Source organism: Neospora caninum, chromosome Ia (genome assembly GCF_000208865.1).
Source record: "Neospora caninum Liverpool complete genome, chromosome Ia".
In the NCBI taxonomy this organism is placed as follows: Eukaryota; Apicomplexa; class Conoidasida; order Eucoccidiorida; family Sarcocystidae; genus Neospora; species Neospora caninum.
The window spans coordinates 351,234-373,435 of NC_018385.1; the positions used below are offsets into that span (position 1 = coordinate 351,234).

The following is a 22,202-nucleotide window of genomic DNA, read 5'->3' on the forward strand; positions in this document are numbered from 1 at the left end:
ACGCACGAAACTCGGCGCTGGCAACCGCGTGTCTTGCCGAGCGGCGTGTCGTGGCACTGGGAGCGAAACTGGACCCGACGAGCTACCAAGCCACTTGCACGACGGGGGGAGACCTCTGAACGACTCTCTTGTCTAGAGGTTGGGTTTTCCAGGGGAAAAGGTACCCTTTTCGCTGCAAAAAAGTAGCAAATGCCCTGCCGAAGGCTTTTTCAGTGTCGGTGCCGCGATTTGTCTAACAATGAACTAGGAGACCGTGAGCTGTCTAAACGCGCCAGTCGCGGCTCATCGGGTTGAGTCGTCGTTGAGTCCCTTGTCCCGCCGTGCTTGTCGCTTTTCCCTCTCAGTGACAAACTTGCCTGTTGTCTAGTGCTTCATGCATTTCTTCACACCTCGCGGTTCTCGACACTCGTAAATGGCTCCTGGAGCCGACAGCTGAACCATCCGGTTTTTTCCTGGCGATACATGAGAGGTAGCCAGCCCTACGCAGCCCCTCTCGGATCAAGCGTGCTAGTCGTTGAGTTCGGCCTTTTCCTTTGCAAGTTTAAGTCTAAGTTTCTCCGGGGTGGAACGGCGCTTTATTCGCAAAGGGTTCGTGCCACGGAAACGAGTGGCATCTACCCTGGAACTTCGTGCTGTCTACCGCTTGGTCTCGGAAGCGGTTTGTCTTGTGGCGACGCCTCCTCTGTACCGTGCATCTCAGCAAGTCCCTTTCAGACCTCTCCTCGTTCGCGGCTCTCCAAGGTACACTCTGCCTGGTGTCAGCGCGTCGCCTGTTCACTTTCGCGCAGGTTTCGTCGCCGCCAAACCCCTGGCCGCTGGCCAGTACTGCGGCGCGCGGCGGTGCGGCGCGCCTCCGCCAGAATAAACACCTAGAAACGACTGCTCGCTTTGCACGACTTTCAGGAGGAGCCACAGGACTGCAAAAGAATGACCAAAGGCCGCTCGATTGAGCGACTTTCGTGTCAAGGTGTATACCCTGCAACCGATTATGGTGTCGGCCAAGCCAGGTACGGCACGGGGTAGCCTGAGGAGCGCTTCTCGGAGGCGACTTTGTTTTTGAGCACGACTCTTTCCCAGGCTTCCCTCAGGTGCTTTGTTCCTGCGTGTGTGATCGGTGACAAGGAACCCATGCAGGTGTAGTCTAGCCGAGTGCGTTCGACCTTCTGCCGCCTTCTCACGCCTAAGAACAGAAAGAAACGCGTTAGAGAACACATTGTCTTTCGGACCCAAAAGAAAATCCATGGCTCATTCCTCAGAGTTCCACCTGGGCCACGATCATGTCGTTTTGCAATTGCCTCGAAACAGCTGGTCTTCGCGTGGGGAGACTGGAACGCCTTCGGAAGTGCCTCAACAAACCACCATTTTTCCGGTCATGCCTCCTTACATCCTTTTCCGCGGCGCGAGAGACGAGACTCGACTTGATTGCGATATATACACGTATTTGCGGCCGCATAATCGCGTAGTAGAAGCCGAGGCAACCTCTTTGCCGCTTCAGTTACGTTGGGAAACCTGCATGCTCCAGTTCGCGTGGGACGAGCACTGGCCTCGGCTAGAAGCGCTGTTTGCCCGCAGCTGTGCCTTGCGACGGCGCCAAGAGCCACGGCACCAAATATGGCAGTGGAGAAAGGAGGTCTGCAGTCACTGTAGCACCGTCAGACCAAACGATGAGTTGAAACCGAAACGGTGCATGGACGTCAAAGCCGTACAGATGGATAAGAAGGCTGCACAGTTCTTGAGCGAACTGCGAGTCTAACGTGCATTCAAGGCGCTCTTGGACCCCTGCGAGTGGGGTTCGTCAGTCTCAACCAGGTGTGGCCTCAGGACTCGCGCCGCTTTGCTGTCCTCTCTTCTCTGTCTTCAGCATGACTGCAGAACGCGTTGTCGGCTGGGCGCGGGCCGCCAAAGCGGCGACCCCGAGGCGACTGGTTGCTATTTCCGTCACTCTTCTCTGCTGTTCGCTCACAACAGTCTGTGCCTTCAACTTACTAGGTGAGACCTGCCCCGCTTCGCGGTGGCTGTCCTCGCCTTCAGCGCAAACCTTTTCTCTCCTGAATGAGTCTAGCGCGGATCCACGGTGAACTAGGTTAGGCGCAGTGGACGCGGTGCGCTGCGGGGACGAGCCGGAGAAGTCGGAGCAGCGAAAACCGTGTGTATGCGTGTGACTAAACTCGTCTCGCCTAGAACGTTGTCCCGCTCTCGGCTCAGACTTTCCTCTGGTGCCCGCAGCTCAGCGAGAATTTCCTCGCTTCGCTGCCTTGTACGATCCGTTTCCTGGGCCCTGTTTGCGGAACAGGTGCGGCACAGACGGAGACGACCGGCGTGTCATCCTTCACCAGTAAGCGCGCCAGTGCAACTCGGTTGTTTGAAAGCCACTGCACACAATGTTTCCCCCGTATCCGTGCGCCTAGTGCTCTTTTCTGTTCGCAAACACCCTGTGTGGAGCCCACTTCCCTCTCTCGGTCTTCTCACTCAGGCTCTGACTGTTTTCCCACCTAGGCACATGTGCAGGAGTCTAAAGTTTTAAACGGATGCGTTCCGCGGCGCGTTTCACGGGTGAAAGTGAAGAAGCGCTTTCCAGTGCACCTACTGGATTCAAGCAGACACCAGCTGTCTCCCCTTGGCGTACAGAGCATGTAGCGGCGGTGATTGGTGACGCACGCGGCCAAGCGCTCACGCTCGACAACGACCCTGCAGGTCTCGCCGAACTCCTCTTCCGATATGATGCCACGATAGCTAGCTTGTCAGGAGATTCTGCAAGTGAGTCGAGAGGGGAAAGCTCTTTTGAGAAACGGTTCGAGCGGGGTGTCTGTCAGTTTCTCTGTTCTGCCTGGATGGCCTTGCGCTGTAGGGCCAGGGAGGCTGGAGAGTCGCAGGATTCACGTGCAGATGCTTACCCGCCTTTGCGCGTGAAACGGTAACACACGCACAGGAGCCCCAGAGTCATGCTGAGCATCTACCCGGGCATGTTTGTCTCCGGGGCTGCTGAGGAGCTGCACAATGACTCAGTTGTCACGCGGATGCAGATCCACTTACATAGGGAACTGTTACACCTTTTTGTATAAGGTTTGCATGTACCCTCATACGCGCGCACCCGCCCGCCTACCGCACCTCTGTTTCAGCTGGGAGACCTACCGTACCATAACTGTGTGTGCCTGTCTGAGTTTCTCTGCCCACCTAACTATGCATATATATAGATAAAGTAGATACATATACATATATATGTAAAGACAGATACAACTAATCATATACATATATATATATATATCCAAATGAGATTGAAGCCCGGCCAAAAGAACCGGAGCGTATTGCGACATGAAATGAGGGAGTTTTGTCGCGTCCGTGACGCCTGTGTGTTTTTAGAGCGAAGGGCGTTCATTGTTACAGACATGGCAGAATTGGTGGTGTAGGCAGCGTCGCGAAGTCTGTACTAAGAAAGGCGAACTGACTTGAAGGCATCTCATGCATGTGTCCCTTGTCCTCTGTTCTTTAGGTCCGGTTTCCCCGGAGGAGGCAAAAACGAGAATTACGGATCTGCTCCTGAACGGTACGCCCTCGATTTGTGGGGTCGTCTTCACTTTGTTTTTCGGCACTGAGCCGTGGCGCTTCACTGTTGTTTTCCAGCTGCTCATGTGTTTCGCTTCATCCGTTTTTCGATGTCGGGCTCGGAAGGATCTTCCTGGAATCTTGAATATACGCGCCGGGTGCGTATGGCTGAGCCGCCGCTTGCAGCCACCGGTCGTGAACGTCTCGCATCTGCTGCTTGTGTCTTCTTTTTTCTCAGGTCGTTGGCGGCTCCCCTATCCGAGGACCTATCGTGTGATTGACGCCTTGATGAAAGACTTTGTTGAGATGAGAACTGGTGCGTCTGGAAGCGAACACAGCTTCGAAGATTCTCACTACAACTCCAAACTGTACATTCAGCAAACGGTCGGGATGCACCAGCTTGAACTATCCGGTGCCCCAGAAACTGGGTAACCCTCGCTTCACTGATCATCGGCCCACAGGATCCCCGACCCATCTCGAGCCGGGCGCGCTGTGTCCGTGTCCTTCACAAGGATGGAGAAGACGATTCGGGAAGCATGTCTCTCGCCGTGTTCCATTTAGCGCTTCTCTGAGTGTCGTGATCCCCCGATACTTATCTGCTTGTGCCTCTGTGCGCGTCGCCAACGTACTGACGTTCCCTGTCGTCGAGGTACGCATCCATTCTCTCCGCCACAAATCCCTGGTTCGAGGTTTTCCTTGATCTGCCTTCAGGATCTGGAAGGCCTTGGTGGATGGAGACGCCGCCCTCACGGGGCAAGCGCCGCATGAGTCCTGTGCCGTTCGGGGTAACAAAGAGGGGATGGGAAACGTGCAAGCGCAGAAACCTCAAAGGTACGGCAGCGCGAGGTTTCGGAGCGGTTGTCTCGGCATGCTTCCGTTTGTGGAGGTTGGGTCCTTATGCAGCGCCATCTAAGTAAAGAAGGGTTGTGGGCGTCGGCCCGTTCGCGAGGTTCCGTCCACGGGGAGGTGTTGCCTAAATTCGAGCGTTGACTTCATGTGCTACCCCTCCGTGTCTGAAGTCCCGGAAGAGTCCAGGTGCGGGATCAGAGGGTGCTGAAAAGGAACCTGCGCGGGACTGGAAGGTGCGAGCGTCTTTTGTCTTAGGGCAGCAAAGGATCTCCAAGCGCAGCCTTGGGCCTTTCGGGGCACTGCATCGGGCTCACCTGCAGTTTGTGTCTCTGTCTCGGTTGGTTCTCGTGCCTGCGTGTGAAGGTTTCGCGGTGGGCCGCACGCTTCCGGAAGTCCTTGACGACCTCCAAGTCCAAATGCAAGCATTGGTGGAGACGGTTCTTGTAGGAGAGTTTGGCGTCTGCGGGCCCTTTTTTCTCAAGCAGAAGTGGAACCAGGACTTTGACTGTGTCGACACCAAAAACCAAGATGTCCTTTTTCCCCAGTATTTCGTCCCGACCACCAGTGTACGTACAGAGGGTTCGAAGGCCCGCCGATGTTTTCCGAGAAAAAAACGGCTTTCGTAAACTGGTTCGGAAACGAAATCATTTGAGTTGCCATAGAGAGAGCAGCCCAACGTCGACTGGATAAAGAAAGTCTCGTGGCTCCGTTTTTGACGGACCCCTCACTGCTTTCGTACTCAGTGGTTTGTTTTGTAGCGTTGCTTGCTCTCAGAACCGTCTCGATCTCAGCACGCCTTCGTGTGCTGCGGTGTATACCACCCCGCGAGACGGGATGCGGGCGCAAAATCCCCGTGTGCCAGCGAGCCCACATCGTGTGGCCAACCTTGTTGACGAGAGCAGTTCGAGCGGTAACACCGCGGTAGAAAGAAGCGCCGCAAAAAGGCCTTGCGGAGGTTTCGTTCAAGCGCCTGCGTCCCCTCGCACCTGACCGTCGAGGTCGGGTTGGCGTCTCTGCAACCTACCGGCTTTAGTGTGTGTGGAACATACTCCGCATTCGATCTGGGGAGCCACCCTGCCCGGTCGAGCAGCTGAGTCTTCTTTCTAGCTCTTTCCCGTCAATTTTCCTCTTGCAATCTGTGCACTTGTTTCTCCACCTGTCGCTCTCAGGCGAGACACGTCCGTGTCCGTGCCCAGGATCATCCCGACCTGAATTGCCTCGCAAACTGCGAAGGAGGAGGTGAGTGGCTTCGGTTGCAGATACGCGCAAATCTGTTCAGAAACCAGACGGCGCGCACGGCACGGCCTGCAGGCCTTTCGCACGAGGATACCACGTCCGTGGAACCGCTTGCTCTGGGCGACCGTGTTTTGTTTGAACGTCAACCGGTTTCTGTTGGGACGCTGACGAGCACCGCGCATTTTTAAAGAACCGAGTTTCCCCGATTTTTCCTGTTCGCGGCTATAGAGCGGGCGCGGGCCTGCGTCTCGTACAAGGAACGCTGCGTGTTTCCGAGTCCCGGTGGAGGCCTATGGGACCGTTTTGTCTTTTCCTTTCGACGCTTCTTCACGCACGCGGAGCCCCCTTTTGTCTCTTTCCTCCGACACAGTGCACCCTCTCCGCTTTCGCGCCCGTGTTGCTTTTGTTCGCCAGGCGACGCCATCTCGGAGCGACGCGTCTGGGAGGCCGTCGCTCGGGGGTCTCTGGCCGACGACCCTGCGTCCGGCCGCCTCGAGTATTCTCCTCTTCTGCCAGCCGCAAAGGAGACGACTCTCTCGCGCCTTTTGTTTTCGCTTCTCCCCGACTGGTCGCAGTTCAAGAACGGGAGTGCCGACCAGACCGACGTGCAGGCTGTCCTTTCCGTGGCGCAAGAGTTCGCGGAGCTTTTGAATGCGTTTTACGCCGAAGTGTTCGTCGCCAACGGGCAAGGGAGCGATCCCGAAGCGACCCGGCCGACACCCGGAAAGTTTCACGCCAGGAGCATTCTCGCTCTCTTCGATGAACTGGAAATGAATTTTTGCTCTTGGGCAAAAGCTCAGGGCTGGATGCGCGCGGAGGGACAGAAGCGGAGACTGCAGGTCGCCGACTGGCTTTCGCTCAGAGATATCCGCGACATGCCCGTTCCTTACCACACTCTGGCAGGCATTGCGATTCAAGCACGTAGGTGAAAGAAAGGAAGACGGTTCGGCTTGCTCTCTCACGCTTCATGTGTTTTCCCTTTCTGCCGGTTCAAACACCGACAGAGAGCGCAAGAGGCGAAAATGAGGGCTTCAGCAGACAAACAGTTGAATAGGCGTAGCCAACAGAAACGCGCAAGGAAAAGAGCGCTGCAGCCGAACCGCTCGTCAGATGCGCATTTGGGCAACTGGAAAAGCAGCTTTAGCCGCGCCGTGAGGAGCTCGGGGAGTTCCGAGTGCATGACTGGCGAGGGAAAACGGCCGTGACCCTGCTCACGATGCGTGGACGAAGTGAGGGGAACTTGGAGCCGTTCCTAAGAGACGCGTCCTTCTGCTCCGGATCCTACCGACGTACTTCTTAAGAAGGTCTTCTTCTTGCCTCTTTCCCTGTCGTTTCAGTTCTGCGTTTCGCATCCTGGTGGCGCGTCGGCAGTGTGTGTGTGTCGCTTTCGATCCTACCGATCTTTCTATAGACGAGCTGTCTCTGTTCCTGACCACACCAAGCCCCCTGTCAGTCCTTCACATCCCCTTCCCCCCCCCCTCCTTCGCCAGGCAGTGTTTACGGTCTTTCTTTCCTGCGGATTTTCGATTCAGTGGACTTTCTCACGACAACGTCCGGGTCACCTTGGGCGCCGTCGGCCTGGTGGCAACGCACCGAGACGGACCTGGCAGTCCACCCCCTCTCCGACGTGTCTGCCTACCATTCGGGGTCGCGCCGGCTGGCTGAAGTGTCTCGCCGCTTTATTCACAGCTTCCTCGCCCCTCTGCCCACTGCTTTGCGGGCGACTGTCCTCGCGCTCGTTGGACGCTGGGCGGCAGAGTGGGCCAAAGAGGCGACCCTTCCCGCCGACCGCGGCCTCGCTGACCCGGCCCCAGCCAGTGACGGAACAGAGAAATACTTTGACTTCAGCGACGGAAGTGGACGCGCCCCGAAGCTGCTTTTTCTCACGACCCTCGTTGGCGGTGAGCCAAACACGCCTTCAGGCCGTTTTTCGTAGGATCACTAGACACCCGCTCCCCCCGAAGGACAAAGAAACTCTATCTGTTGTCCGCCTCAAGCAGGCTCGGTTTCTGATAGGCAGATCGTGAGATCGTGGTGGCCGTACAGGCAGCGCTTCCTAGTGGGTGGTCTATGCTTTTTGACGTGTGGGCCGAGCTTTCCAACTCGGGGACCGACCAAACACAGATTCCCGCACTCCCCCTGGTGTCACAGGACCGCGACATATACCAGGCAACCCGTATCTGGAGCTTCTAGTTTCTAGACCGGTGTATGAATACTCATCGCCACAGCGTGCGCGCAGCCGGCGCGCGACAGCCGTAGGTGCGTTTCGTTCTGTTTTGCTGGCGCTTCTCAGGGCGGAGCCCCGCAGAAGCGGCCGCTCAGAGCATTCTCGAAGCCTTTCGAAACGGCTATGGCGCACACCTGAGCGGCATCCTCGCTCGTTATGCCAGTAGGTCGACGGGGGCCGTGAGGCCTCAGCAGCCAGGGCACACTTTGAGCGGTGGTCCACCGGCAAAAAGTGGCCATTCTCAGCTCGTCTTTTCCGCGGCGTGCCCCACAGAGTCTTCTTCCTTTTCCTTGCGTTCGGGCACTCGTTCTTCTCGTTGCGGTCGTCTGCTCTTCGCCCGGCTCTTTCAAAGTATCCTACCTCTCCCCGTGTCCTCTCTTGCCCCGCCGCCGTTCCTCCACTCCCGTCTCCGACCTTCTCTAGTCCTCCGTTTCCCAATACTCTTCTCTCTTCCTTCCACGTCTTCTCCCGGTTTCGCGTTCGTTGTGGTGCAGAGAAATCTCGGGCAAAAGTCACGTACCTCCCGATAGGCCGCGTTGTCCACGTCGGAGCTTGCCCCACGGGTGGTCCGGGGATGTGGACGGCCTTCTCAGACTCCGCCGGCCTGGCGTCGGGTTCCCTCTCTCTCTCCCGCTCCTCGCTGCTTCGCGCGTTCGAGCTGATCGCCGCCTCGAGCTGGAATGCTCTCGCCCCCCTCGCAGCCGCCGCTAGCGTGCTCGAGCAGATCAAGGAACTCGTTGCGGAACTTGAGGTAATGACTCGGGACGAAAAGAAAAGCAAGGCCTGCCGGATTGTCAGTTCCGGCGCTTGCTGTTGCGTGTTCGTCCAAGTCCTACACTCCACAGAAGAAGGAGATTCACTTCTGCAGTTGGACAGAGACGTGCGCGCCTTTGACTGTGGTTCCCCATCAAAAAGGGGAAGCGAGGCGGGCAAGAGACGCGATTCCACATGCTCTCGGCGTTTTCGTCTGTTTCTCGCGACTCCTCTAGGTCGCGATGAACGGCGTTCTCAGCGACTTCATGCTGACCTCGGGGTGACCGGGCCTCGGTGGAGAGCGGGCAGACACTGTCGGAGAAAGGCGTGAGGGGCCGAAAGAATGAGGAACGGTGTCTTGTGCTTCTCTCGCGTGTCTCTCTTTCACAGGGCGCCACGGACTCTGCGTCGCCCCGCGCTCTTTTGGAGATGCGCTTAATGCGAAGCAAATTCGGAAAAGGGTACCACTGCGCCGTGGCCAAACGTAAGGCTTGAGAGTCCGCAAGAACTAAAGGGAGGTCAGGAAGCACACAATGTTTCCCTTAAAACGCTTACGCGGTTTCCCAGCCGTCAGTTCGGTTCCGCGATCTCCACCGGACCGTCTGGTGTTGAATCCACCACAACCTCTCACAGCTTGTCAGACAGCCGAGAAGGAGCCGTGTTCAGGCTGGCCAGCAGCCCTGTCCCGTGGCCGGCGTGTGGTTCCACTGGGGCGTGTATCTCCTGGCGTCCTGCTCAGGAGCGCGCCTTTTGCGCCTCGAGTGTGGAGGCGTACAGTGTCCGGTGGTCCGGCAAGAGAAGCAGACCCCGCCCTTTTTTCTGCACACGCGTGCATTTTGCGTACGCTGCGTCCTCAGGGGAACTCGCCAGATTTCTGCGGCGGTCCAGAGCCCGCACCGAGGAGGAACTCGATGCCCTCGTTCGCGGCACGGTCGTCGAGGTGGCCTACGAAGAACCTCTCACGTCGACCAGACCAGCTGGCGGTCGCGAGGACAGCAGCCCCTTGCTGCCCCCGGGAGAAGGCCTTGTGGAGAGAACGCGTTTGTACATGTCCTGTAGTTTCGCTACCGACCCTCAGGAGCGCAATGCCTTCATCAAATTCGTTATGACTCGTAAGTTCGAAGCACCCGTGGAGAGGCGGTTCCGACCGCGGAGGCGTGGGAAGAACGCGAGAGGACGCCCTGCGCGCTTTCACGTGGCCACCTCACCCACCACCTTTGCTCTGTATGCACGGTCCGCGATGGGGAAGCATGGCACACATCCCCTCTGACGTAATTCGCAGCAGGTGCTGACCTGTCAGAGAGAAGCCTAAGTCATTGTGCTCGCAGGGAGGACCCGCCTGCTTCAAAACGCACATGCAGAAAACTCGGATGTCTACGTCCACTTTGGTGGTTCACCGGTTGTCCTCAGGGCGAAACGTGGGCCGGCTCTGGCGTGGCATCCGCGGATTCTTCCGAGGCGTCAAACGCAGAGTCCTTCGCTACTTCCGGCGTCCGGTGCAGGCTGTAACGCAGCCGGAAGGAGAAGCTCGTAAGCGAAAAAAGGTGTTAGCAAAGGAAATTTGCAAAGCTTTTGCGTGTCCCTCGGCTCCGCGTTGTCTCGGGGCTCATGCGCTCTCATCGGGCCCGCCGGCCGCGACTTTCGAACAAATTGCGAGTCGGGGACCTGACGCCGCGCGGCTCCCAACTGGACTTTTCCGGTCGAATGGTGAACCTAACTGTCTGTGGCGCTAAACGCCGCACCTGCTTCTGTCTTTTCCGCTGGGTGTTGTTTTTGCAGCGTCTTGCGTGACTATTGAACAGCCCCCGACGAGTGTCATCCCTGGTAAGTGAAACTCTTCGCTGGGGTTTCTGTGGCCTTTGTGCCTGTTGAGTACTCAGAAGAAAGCCCTCGCTGAGGAGTCCCGTGTGCGTGTGTCTGACTCTCGAGTGAGTTTCTCGGGTAGAAGCATGCCAGCGACCCACGCACAAGCACATGGCGCCTGCGCGCGCTGTATGTACAGTGTACTGTCGCGGGAGGCCTCGCTGTTGAACCGCGGAGCAAGCATCCGTCGTCAAGCGCTTTCTCGTTTCTTTCGTGAAGAATTCAGTGTCGATATATTCCTGTTTTCTTCTTCCGCTGTGGTACGCGCGTGCGCCCGCCAGCCATGTTCTCGGCATATTACGCGACGACACATGAGAAGGCTTCTGCAGTCACTTTCTCCCGCGAGTCTCTCTCCCGTTCCGTCGCCCTCAGTTTCTCGCGTCCCGATTTCCCTGGTTGCGTGCGATCTTCACTTCATGGCCTTCTTCGCCTCTATTTCTCATCTCCCCTCTGTGTCTGCTTTTTTCCGCAGTCACCATTCGCCAGGTCCAGCCCGCGTCGAGCTGGAGAGTGGATGCTTTGACTCACCTGCGCCTCCCTCGGTCATACGGCCCCTATTTGTTCTCTCTGCTTCACGATCTTCCGTCGATGAATCGGCCCTTCGACCTTCGCGTTGCTGGGCAAATCTCTGGGAATAACCTCGTCCTCGCCACAGACGTCGATGACACGTTCATCTCCTCAGGAGGCTGGCGAGTTCGGAGACCCGCCGCCTACCTCGGAGGTGCCGACACGAGCTACAGCAGGGGCACAGGGTACCCTGGGATGGGACCACTGTACTATTTGCTGACTCTGGGATCCGGCAAGCACGGGGACAAGGCGTTGCCTTCTCCAGAACCCCTGTCTTCACCTACCCCGTCGACCGCTTCGACTGGAACAGAGTCGCCTTTGTCCCCCTTTCTTGCGCCTCAGGAGGCGGAGCCGCCGCTTGCGAAAGAGCCGTCTCGGGTTCTCCCTCTGATTATGCTCACTGCGCGCCTGTCCCTGAAACTCTTGAGGCCCATATTCCGACCCAAGTCTCTGTATGCGCAGATGGCCAGACTCTATGATTACGGAGTCGCGATGATAACTCGAAGTCGTCAGGTCGCACAAAACGACCTTGTGATGGAAAACCCTCAACCAATCCTCACCGCGTTACGAGGTAGGCCAAGCTCCAGGAGACTCGAAGTAGTTGCCAAACCTGCAAGTGTCCCCAAAAACTGTCTCTTGGTGCGCCACACAACAGGATACGCATGCGCGTGTGTGCTGGTATCCAGTGTCGGTGCACGCCCGTTTGGTGCATCAAGCGGATGTATACATACAGAGTGGAAGATAGGCAGTGTAGACGCCTTCAGGAGTACCACTGTTAACACAAGAATGACATACTGCCGGGTCACTGGTTCTTGGCGACGCTGCCGCCCAAATGCATCTGGTGTCGCGGCAAAAAAACCTGCCTCTGCTTCCCGGGTTGCCTCCCCGTGCAGGCAAGAATCTCCGAGGACTAAACAAAGTGAAAGGCATTGAGATCTACATGAGACAGGCGGCCGACGGCACTGCGGATCCGTCCTTGCCTCTCACTCCCGCTACCAAGTTCCTGTTCTCCGGCGACACATTTGAACGGTAAGAAGATTCGGGAATTCTCCTGAGCAAAACCGCTCTCTCCACCCATGGCCCAGTCTAACGCCGGCTCGGTCCTCTTGTCCCAAGTACACACATCCAAGTGGTGTATGTATGTCGTTGCACACATTCCACTCTTCGCATGTGCCCATCTGCGACTGGCGCATCTAGGTAAACGCGTACGGGATCTATCAGTCTGTGTACCGGCACATCCAAACTCCTAGCCATCCAGCAATCCTCCTGCCTACCGGTCGGCCTCTTTGGGCCTCTACCCATTCAGCCAACAGGCGTCTGTCCACCAGCGCATCTTCCGTCCCGATTCTTCTTTCTCTCCGTCGCGCTTCCTGTTTCTCTGTTTTTGGTGCGCCTGTTCTCAACGCACTCCCAGGCGAGGTGGCCTCTTCCTGTGTCCCCTATGTCCTGTTGGAGTCGCTTCGTCTTTTCTCCATCCCATCACGTGTTTGGTGATTTGGGTCAGACTCTAGACGCTGAGAACGCTGGCTCTCGCCTCCAGCTGGTGCAGCCGCAATAGAGGTCATAGTCACTCTTTCTTACGAAACCTCGATCTCTGCTCCTCCTGTCTGCTGCGCCTCTCTGGTGATGCCCGTCTTCTCAGAGATCTCGAAGCATGCATTGTTCTCGGGATGCGTCACCCCAAGTCGTTTGTGACCTGCCTCATGCACATCGTCTTCGACACTTCTGAAGCGGGAGGGGCAAGGCAGGGCGCTGTTCCGCCCACTTTCGGCGGGCCCGGTTTTCGCGACGCGGAGGAGCTGCCTCCTCATGTTGCTCTTTTCAATCTGGAGAGGTACGCTTCTCTCGGCCGTCTTGGCGTTGGCCCCGGTGTGCTGTCTGGCGTCCCTGAGAATGCCTGCTTCCCTGAAGAGATGCGTGCCGCCCCTGGCTTCGACGAACGCTTCGCTCTTCTTAAAAACACTTTCACCGACTTATATCGAACTAGGAGGGTAACCTGCAGGTCGCGACGCCTAGCTTTTTTCACAATACCTCCCGATGAGTGCGCATTCGCTCTGGTCCGCTTCTCTCGCGCCCGTTCTCCTCTCGGCCCTTCCCGTCTGTCCTGCCTTTCCCTGCATCCGCGTGTCCATGTCTCTTGCGGTGACCCCGTGGTGTCTCCGCCCCTCGCGGCAGTCCTCGTTGCAGCTGCGCCCACGTTTTCACAGTTCGTTTCGCGCCGCTCGTTCCGTTTCGGCGCCTGCTTGACGCCGCGCCTCGTCGCGTGTGTGTCTGTGTACGCTTTCCAGTCACATTCCGAAAGCGACGCCCAACATGTCGCCGAACTTCACGGCGGGTCGTGAAGGCGCCTTCTCGGGAGCCCTCGGAGCTGCCGTCCGTTACGCGGTCCGTCTTCCTCCTGAAGCGCTGCCATCATGGGGAGACGCCAGCTGCGAGCAAGTGCGGCTGGACTATGCGTGGCAAGCGGCTGAGCAAGTCGCGGCTCGGCTTCGGCGTCTTCTGAACACCTTCCGGTTCACGTGGAAGCGCGACAACCTCGCCAATATCCTGGAACTCGAGTCGACCACGCCCCTGGTCTTCTTGAGGTGTTCCCACATCGAAAAGGCCGAACCGGGGGAAGGCCCCGGAGTTCGGTTTCTGCCGGTTGACGAGCCTTCTCCCTTTGCAGGCCCCGTTCTGGATTCCGAAGGACGAGTGATTTCCGAAGCGCTCGGCCTCCCCATTTCCATGTACCGGACGGCGGTCGGCGCCGCCCTGCATGCGCGGTATCTGAACCTCATCGACCAGACAGATATGTCGAATTTGACCGTCGCGGTAAATGCAGGAAACAAGCTTTGGAAGAAGGGAACGACGGGGAACAGATGCTGCAGCGTGCGGGCGTGTAGACAGGTAGCGATGTAGGCCGCCGTGGATGTCCCCGGTGTCAGCGTGGGGGAAACCTAAAGGACCGCAAACGTCTCGAAGCACAGTTTTCGACATGAACGAGTGCAAGCAAATGCACAACGCCATGTGTACACGAAAACAGATAGGGCGGCACCTACAAATGAGTCTTGTAGCTCGCAGTCCTGCCAACGGGGTCGCGCGGCTTCCTCGGAAACCAGAGATGCGTTTCGGGTTTGTTCCTCGGGACTGGACGGGGCACGCCAGAACCCGCAGGCTTCGCTTTGGCTTTGCACAAAGGGCAGGGTCGTGGAGAACTCACTCAGGTGTCGAGGCGTGGGAAAAGCAAAACGTGGCCAAACACCCCGGGGTCTCGCGTTCTTTCTCCTTGAATCTGCAGACGATTCGCCAGCAGCGCAACATTGGACCGCCGGCATCGTCGACAAGGGAAGATCAATGGACCGAGTTGCTGGCGGACTTGCGGCTGCAGCAGATGTTATTCGGGGATGTTTCGCCGGCGGCGTTTCTGGCGTCGCATGCTTTCGCCGTGAATTCTTCTCTGTCTGAAACTATTGGACAGCGTCTTCGGAACGTGGCCTGTCGAGCGCAACAAGAAGAGACGTTCGAACTCTTCAGCAAACTCTTTCGATCCACGTTTCCGGTGGGCGACGCGTACGAGGCGGCCTTGACAACCGCTTGGAACGCCTGGAGCCGCGCCGCTCGCTTCTACTGTTTGTATGAGCCCCAATTTCTCCACCTGTGCACTGCCGGGCAAGCAGAGGTGGAGTACTTGGCGCATTCAGTGGCTCAAGTCACGCCTTTTATCGAGCCAGAACCGAGCACAACCGCCGACGAAATGTGCCAAATGCGGGGAGAGGACGGGGAAGTCAGCAAAACCGCGTATGAGCCTGTTCTCCTCGGCCTGCTGGCCCGCCTTTGCCTCTCCAATCTCGAGGCGTGCCGGAACTTGCTTGCCCATTTACAAGACATCGGGAAACTCGCGCAGTGGAGAGCTGAAATTTCATCTTTCAGTCCTACGGGCCCTGGATTGATGCTCGACAGCTTCGGCATGGTTGCCTACCCTGACCCAGATCCGAGCGGTAAGCAGGGGACCGGAAACAAGGATGTGCATCCCACGTCCTCGAGTTCCGACGTGATAACGGCTGTGACCGAACGAGTATTGCTCCTAAATCGGTGAGAAAGGAGCCTTCCCTTGCAAATACTTAAGGCACCGGGGGACGTTCACATGTTACTGAACGCTGTAGGAAGGCGGCTGTTCGCGACTAGGCAGTGCAGTTGTTTCTCTAGCAACAGGGTGCGCGTTTCCTGTCGGCCCGACGACGACTTGGAACCGGGAAGCGTGGTCCGCCGGGCAACCTTCTTCCAAGCAGACTAAACGAACCGTGTACCGTTTATGGCCTTGCACTCTCATGTGTCAAGTAGCTTCACTCTTTCATGGTTCTCTCCATCTTCCGCTGTGTGCGTCCCGTGCAGGCGGCCTTGGTAGGAGGCACCGTTTACCAGCAATCCTCAAACCGATGGTTCGCGCTCCCCCTGCAGAACAGCAGCCGACGTGGCCGAGACTTTACAAACCAAACCAATGGGCAGAAACGGCCACGGTGTGGAAACAGTTGGATTTTTGTCTTATCACGCCTTTGCAGCGACTCGCCACCAGAACTGTACAGGATATGGTGTCTCGCCGGTGGGGCCTCCAGGGTGTTTCGCTTGAGGCAACCGCCCCTGAGCTTGCTTACCCGAAGTCGCCGATTGGAAATCCCGCATTGCTTTTGCAGGCCATTGGCGCAGGGAGGTTCAAGCCTTCTCTGGGGACGGAATCTGCGGAAAGCGTGGTGGATCGCCCCGGACCTCAACGCGGAATTGTCGCAGCAGTCGAGCACGACTTCCAACGAGGTAGAACCTCCCCGAAGGAGCGTGTTGCCCAGCTGCTCACTGCGCGTGAAGAGAGGACGCGAAGGATTGCTGAAACACAAAGTTTTTCCGTTGCGCAGTCATAAACATGGAACGGCGACACGCCATGAGCGGACGTGATGGTTAAAGCGAAAGCCACAAGGAGACAGCCAACAGGAAATGTGTCAAGATGCACGCTACTGTAGTAGTAGTACTACCGCCACAAGAAAGACGAGCTTACATACTCATCTTCTCAAAGCCTAAACAAAACCAAGAGCCCATGAATATGCATTAGACGCGGTGTACACACATTGCTGGGTGGAATGGACTTTTCAACGCTTATAAACGTATATAATGTTTTTTTTGTGGCAGCCGCTGCGGGCGCTTGCTTCGAAGCCGTAGAGTGGTGCCACACAGAGGCGGCGTTCTTCTGTGCGCTTCTTGATGCTTGTGGAATCGAATTGATGCGACCCACTTTTTTTTGGTTGGGAACGTCGTCCTCGATTATCTGTTTTTCAATGCTTCTCGTGTAATTTTTTACTTCTTGATACCAAGCATATCGTTACATTATTCCGTTTTTTACTTTCATGCAATTCACAGCAAACGAGATCGTCTTTCCAGGGACTGTGCGGATATCCACAGTATCACCGCATGCTTTTCATGGGGGAGAAACACCGAGTCGTTTCCAACAATTGTCACAGGCAGAGACCGTACGCAGCGCTTTTTCAGAGAAGCGGAACGCCCTCTCGGGGTTGTTCAGGACCGTGAATAACTTTTAATCGACGACAAATATCAGTGCTCACTAATGATTTGACGGAAACCAGCGTGCCATGGTGTCACCTGGCGACACAACACCGTACGTTTCTTGCAGTGTCTATTCTGCACCACTATATTCTACATCGTGCTTTTTCAATGCCACTACCGAAATAAATCATTAATCAAACAGCACGAAACTCTTTGTCCAGAGGCAACCAGTAGGGTAGACGCTCTCCTGTCGTAATCGTCCCTCTGCCAACCCGTACGGTTGCCCTCCGCAACGTTTTTGTCTGCCCGCCAACAAACCGTCAAATTACAAGATACTCTTCTAGGAGCTTCACGTTATATGGAAGCTGTTGTCATCACGGCATCCCCACAATTATGCAAAGGGCATCCGTGTCTCTCAACGTCTGAAAGCATTGCTTTTTTTTCTTCTCTCAATCCTGACGTACGGACTACATCACTGGTACGGTTCTTCAAGCCGTGGCGAGAGGCACACTCAGCATCTTCCGTGTCACCGCCTCCATGCAGCTCAGCTGAGGTCTATCACGGGCACCAGTGTGTAAATACTACGCACGCATGAACCGTTTCACGAGCTTTTGGTCCGCTTAGGAATAGAAAAAACAGAGAGCTGTATTGGAAGGCAATAGCCGCTATGTTGACGACGGGAACCTACATACACTGCAAGTTTTCTGGTTCTGGAAATTCGCTGTGCGCAAGCCACGCCATCTCAACCACGGGCTGGGAGGGCAGTCGTACAGACAATGTTGCTTTCTTGGTTGTCTGGTTGTGTTACCGATGAAGTTTGAGTATACCTTTTCATACATATCGTGGTGATGAGCAGTCAAAATATGGGGATACAGCCGCGCGGGTGCTCGCACAACACCATCATCAAGCGGCTGAAACACGGGGGAAAAGTACCGGAGAGCAGCCACCCTGTCAGTACCACACCGTGCCCAAACATTCATATTAAAAAACATTATACGCATGTGTGGCGGGGGGGGGGGGCGTTTCAGACCAGAAAGAACTGGGCACCTATATGAATGTACGTAGGTTTCAAATAGGCACAAACGAATACGTGAATTTACATATAGTTACGTGTACGCGTTGCACCTCGATACAACTGCAGATCATGCACCTGAAGCATTCGTGTTCTCATATATTGAGCTTGGCGCCTCCTGCACAGCCACATGCGAGTATGGATGAAAAGACGTTGTACGGTACTTCTTTGCCGTATCTCGACCACCAAAGCTTCCCGACACCACTTCCACAGAGAATGTGGAAACTGACCAAATTGTGGTGAGCCAAGAGCATTAAAACTCAGATATATTACAAGGTGTGAAACCTCTAACAGCTTCGTCACTATATGCGTACTAACCGGTTCATCATGCGCATTTGTACGTCCACAGTAACACTGCGTGTACACAAATGGCTCTTTTCTCTGCTGCCTACCCCGCTCAAGATACTGGAAAACAAGGTAGGTCCAGTGTCACTCCATACACACGGCGATTAGAGAGGATACCAGGAGCCAACCCACAAAACACACGAGCGAGCCTGGTCACACCACGTGGTCATTTGAGACACCGCCGTTTTCGTTTATTCGGCCCTTAGGAGAATGGACAAGAGGGAAATTTCGCTTTTCGTTTGTTCTTCCTCTTTCCACTTCTTCGGTTAACAATGTGCCATCTGATCAAGATTTCAACGGCCCTGTTGCGGGTCCTCTTCTTCTCTGTGCTATGTCCGTGCTGCTGATCACCTCAGGGCAGCTCTTCTGTCGGATCATTTTCCCACAGTGGGAAAGTAGTCTTCTCCTCTCTTTACGTCTTTATTTTTTCAGCAGTCCATTCGCAAGGAGATGGCAGCGCTTTCTACTTTTTGCGTTGCGAACTGAGGACGAGGTCCTCATTTCCATAGGGTCCTTCCACATTCACCGGTTCGGCCTGTTTGACAAATAGTTCTTCACGATCGACTGTTACGCTCTGTGGGAGACTATAAAAACGGTTCTCCCCTTCAGTTTCCTCTTCCTTGTAATTATTTCTTCCAAGGCAGGCGCACGATATCTTTACTCTTGAATGTGCATCGGTGGTAGTCGCCTTCACTATCCATAAACCCTGGACAGCTGTAGACACCACTGTTGTGGTCAAACCGTAGGAACCCCTCGCTGCATTCTGGACACTTTGGGATGGCACCCATCACTTCACCTTCTGCCGCTCGCTGGACGAGGTCGTCTTTAGTGCCACTGATCTTTTGGTTATTGCGGCGTAAAATTTCTTTCAGTCTCGCCACTGTCTCTTGAGATGCTGCCTCTGCAGCCACTGCGATCGCGTCCCGTTGTTCTGGCGAGAGTGGTCCCTGATCTCCCTCGAGTTCTGTCTTTTCGTCTTTGCTTCCTCTTTGTTTCGGACTGACTACCGGTAGGGCCTCAGAAGCCACGGATGTGATTGCTCCCCTCCTCTTTCTTGGTGTCGCTCCACGCGCCTCTTCGATCTCTTGTTGCTCTCCAGTCGGCCGCTTCCCACTCGCTTTTGTTGTGTGCTTCCTTTTCGCCTCGTTCTTGTTACTCTTCTTCCAAGGTAGCTCCTCGTCTGTCCTATCCTCCGTATCTTGCCTGGGCGGCCTCATCGTTCCCTTCCTTTTCCCAGAGACTTGCGAGGCCAGAAATTTCGCGCTTTCCTCAGCTCGTTCTGCTCCTAGAAAAGTGTCGGCAGTTGGAGCATCCGGATCGCTGTGACTGAAGGGCTTGGGCATCTCGCTGTTTCGCACGGCCTCAACGAAGTGGCGCAGCTCCATTTGATCGGCTTTTGACAGCTCCTTCCAGCCGACGAAAAGTTCCGCGTCGTCAATATGGGTTCGCCACCACTGATTCGTAGTCTTGAATTTCCTGGAGAGGAAATGCACCGTACACGTCTACACTATGATGAAATGGATACAGTGGCAAATTTGAATCGGTGTTCCATATACGAGCTGCTTTACAGAGCACAGTACACGTCTTTATTATGATGAAATGGATGCAGTGGCAAATTTGAATCGGTGTTCCATATACTAGCTGCTTTACAGAGCACAGGGAGTTGATACCCAGGTAAGTACGATACCAGCCACAGAAACGGTGGTGGTGTTGGCGGCAGGACCGTGTACACTTGATCCCAATTGCACGCACATGTATGTGCCAACGAAGTTCGGCGATGCATACCAACAGTAAACTATATCTACAGGTACAGCAAAGGATGTATTTATCTAGGCTTGAGCAGCTGGCTCCGTCTATCTCACACGAGGCAGCGACGGAGGGCCTACCTGAAACAGTTCGCGTGACACCATCGAGGAGCTTCGGCAGCAATCGTTCTCTGTCTGTTTATGTTAACGTCTTCAGTATCCGTCAGTGAAGGCTCGGCGAATGGCTGACCGGTGCCAAGCCGAAGTTGACCTTTTGGAATCGAGCTGTTGCACACCCGACAGCGAGCGCGACCACTGGGCGCATATTCGCAATGGAAGACAATTTCCTTCGCCGGCATTTTTACGGTAGTTGAGGAAAGCTTAGTTTTGACGCTGCTGAAACCGTGAAAAAATGACGAAAACCGAGACGAAAATACTGCTCAACTTCTGTCTACATACGACCCCAAATGCACAAGCGAGCGAATTCAGCTGATGTCCAAGAGTGCTGTCGCTGTCTTCCCGACGGTCTCTTTTTTTCGCAAGCTCCTCATAATCCTACGCCGACGTATGGCTAGACTGGAGGCAGAAGATGTGGCTTAATCTTGTTTCGAGAGAGCAGACGGGAAAAAGTGTCTCGCGAACCTCCTGGCGATCTGCTGGGTTCCGATCTGGTATCCGTTGCAAGAGAAAGACGCAGCCTCCCTGTGCAGAGCCCGCTTCTCCCGCGTAAAGTAACTCTCGGATTCAGTCGGTCACAGGAGATACGAACGAGACAGAAAAATGCCGGGAAGCGGAAATGGACATAATCGCTCTGAAGGAAAGAAAGCACAGAATTCCCCAGTATGCTTCCACTGCCTTCGCCGCGCCAGTCAGGCCCGTCTCATGAACCGTCGCGCGAGATGGAAAAGCTAATATCGTCGGTCACTAGATTTCGGAAGCGGAGGGGCACGAGGTCTACTCAATCATAGCGTGAACGGGCGCTCTAGTCTCTTGTATCCTTTGATCAATGCTGTAGCTGAGCAATCTTCGTGCCTATCTCTCACTGCGCAATGGGCTACACAGCCACGGAAATGAGGTGACAGGAGGAGCCAAGAAATTTCATCAGCCAAAATATCCTCACCACAGGTGGACGAACAGCATGGTGCATACTCGGTTGCTACAAAGCAAGCAGCTCTAGCGGTACCTTTGGTGTTGCAAGGTAATCCACTCCATAACGAGCAGATCTCTCGCAAAAGCCTCCCCTGTCGTTGCCGCTGCTCAGGAACCGGCACACGGCCCTGAGCCTATCTAACACACCATTGCTGGCTGTGTGCTCCATGCGAGGCCTGTGTACACAGTATTACTTTATTGGTCGAAAAAGGGAAATATGCCCAACGGGCATATGCTTTTTCTTCCGCAGTTGAGCGCCTCATCCGAATGTCACACGTTCACGCGGCACACTGAACAACAAGGCACGGAAAAGGATAAAACAGGGAAACCGTACTTGATGTGCCTCGACTGGCGTCTCATTCCTACACTTGCGTGTGTACCGGTATGCATCTTACCAGAGGAATAGATCGATTTAGCTGCAATCTCATGCTGAGGACGTGCTTTCTGTACATGTTCTGCACAAAGAAATAGAATGAACCAGCAGAGTCGACTCTTGTCACGTTATGACGAAGAAAAACAATAGCGAGGTTTGTGGGTATGAGGTCGCCTCTAGCCAAGTACCACGGCCGGTACTACGCCTGCTGAGTGCCCCTCTTCGACTGTCACAGGTAACCACATACTGAGTAGATTTCCAAGCTTGCGCAGATATTTCACAGAATTTGTGCCACAACTAGGGTGTCACTTTTCTGCAATGAAGGTATCCCACTTGGTTGCCCAACTAAGTCGATTGGTTGCCCCTAACCGAGCTGTTAGAGTTGCTTCTTCGTGTACGGCAGGAGCTGCGGAGAAAGGATCATACATCACCTTATTCATACTGCTTTGTGCCCAAGGGAATGGAGTGTGGCATCTGATCCACCTGCAGTGGACTGTTGCGACTGTGGATCTCCTCTCCTAGCTTGTTTCATATTTCTCTCCCCCCCCCCCCCCCCGACACCGCGAAACCTACTTTTTCCACAACATGATCTTATCTTGCACGGACCGTCCCCCGTTGACAGTATTTGTTGTGTATCAGTAGCACGTGGGAAAAGACGTAACTCACTCCAGCTGCGCTATCTTTCTTCCAGAATTCATGCGAGGCCCGCGTTAGTCTTTAATGCCCATACAGTTCTGTTCTCCGGCTCTGGGAAACTAAAGCTGCCACAAAAACCTGGTGCAAACTGGTGACGACGAATCTCTGTCCGACTGGCAGTTTTGCGGCCACCGCAACGGGCTATGACCCCACCTCTCTCCTTGACAAAACGCTTCCCTGCCTCCCTTTTTCGCGTTCTTTTTCCCGCACGCCGCTAACTCGACATGGTTTTGACCACAGCAGGGAATAAAA

General features: G+C 55.3%; 2 protein-coding genes across 2 annotated transcripts; one reads left to right on the top strand and one right to left on the bottom strand.

Moving 5' to 3' along the window:
• Positions 1-927: 927 nt before the first annotated feature.
• On the top strand, positions 928-15,974 carry NCLIV_000460 (conserved hypothetical protein; the record flags this gene model as incomplete). The annotated part of the gene is made up of 23 exons (XM_003879534.1): positions 928-1,007; positions 1,862-1,989; positions 2,629-2,757; positions 3,491-3,544; positions 3,782-3,859; positions 4,255-4,374; positions 4,756-4,958; positions 5,562-5,631; positions 6,043-6,549; positions 7,161-7,529; positions 7,922-8,017; positions 8,350-8,606; positions 8,999-9,092; positions 9,466-9,720; positions 10,019-10,138; positions 10,388-10,432; positions 10,944-11,609; positions 11,932-12,067; positions 12,681-12,872; positions 13,327-13,852; positions 14,319-15,018; positions 15,413-15,829; positions 15,928-15,974. 23 exons carry the CDS (start codon positions 928-930, stop codon positions 15,972-15,974), a joined length of 5,289 nt encoding a protein of 1,762 aa, XP_003879583.1.
• Positions 15,975-18,613: 2,639 nt separating this feature from the next.
• Positions 18,614-20,091, bottom strand: NCLIV_000470 (putative poly(ADP)-ribose polymerase domain-containing protein; the record flags this gene model as incomplete). The annotated part of the gene is made up of 2 exons (XM_003879535.1): positions 18,614-19,463; positions 19,874-20,091. 2 exons carry the CDS (start codon positions 20,089-20,091, stop codon positions 18,614-18,616), a joined length of 1,068 nt encoding a protein of 355 aa, XP_003879584.1.
• Positions 20,092-22,202: the final 2,111 nt, after the last annotated feature.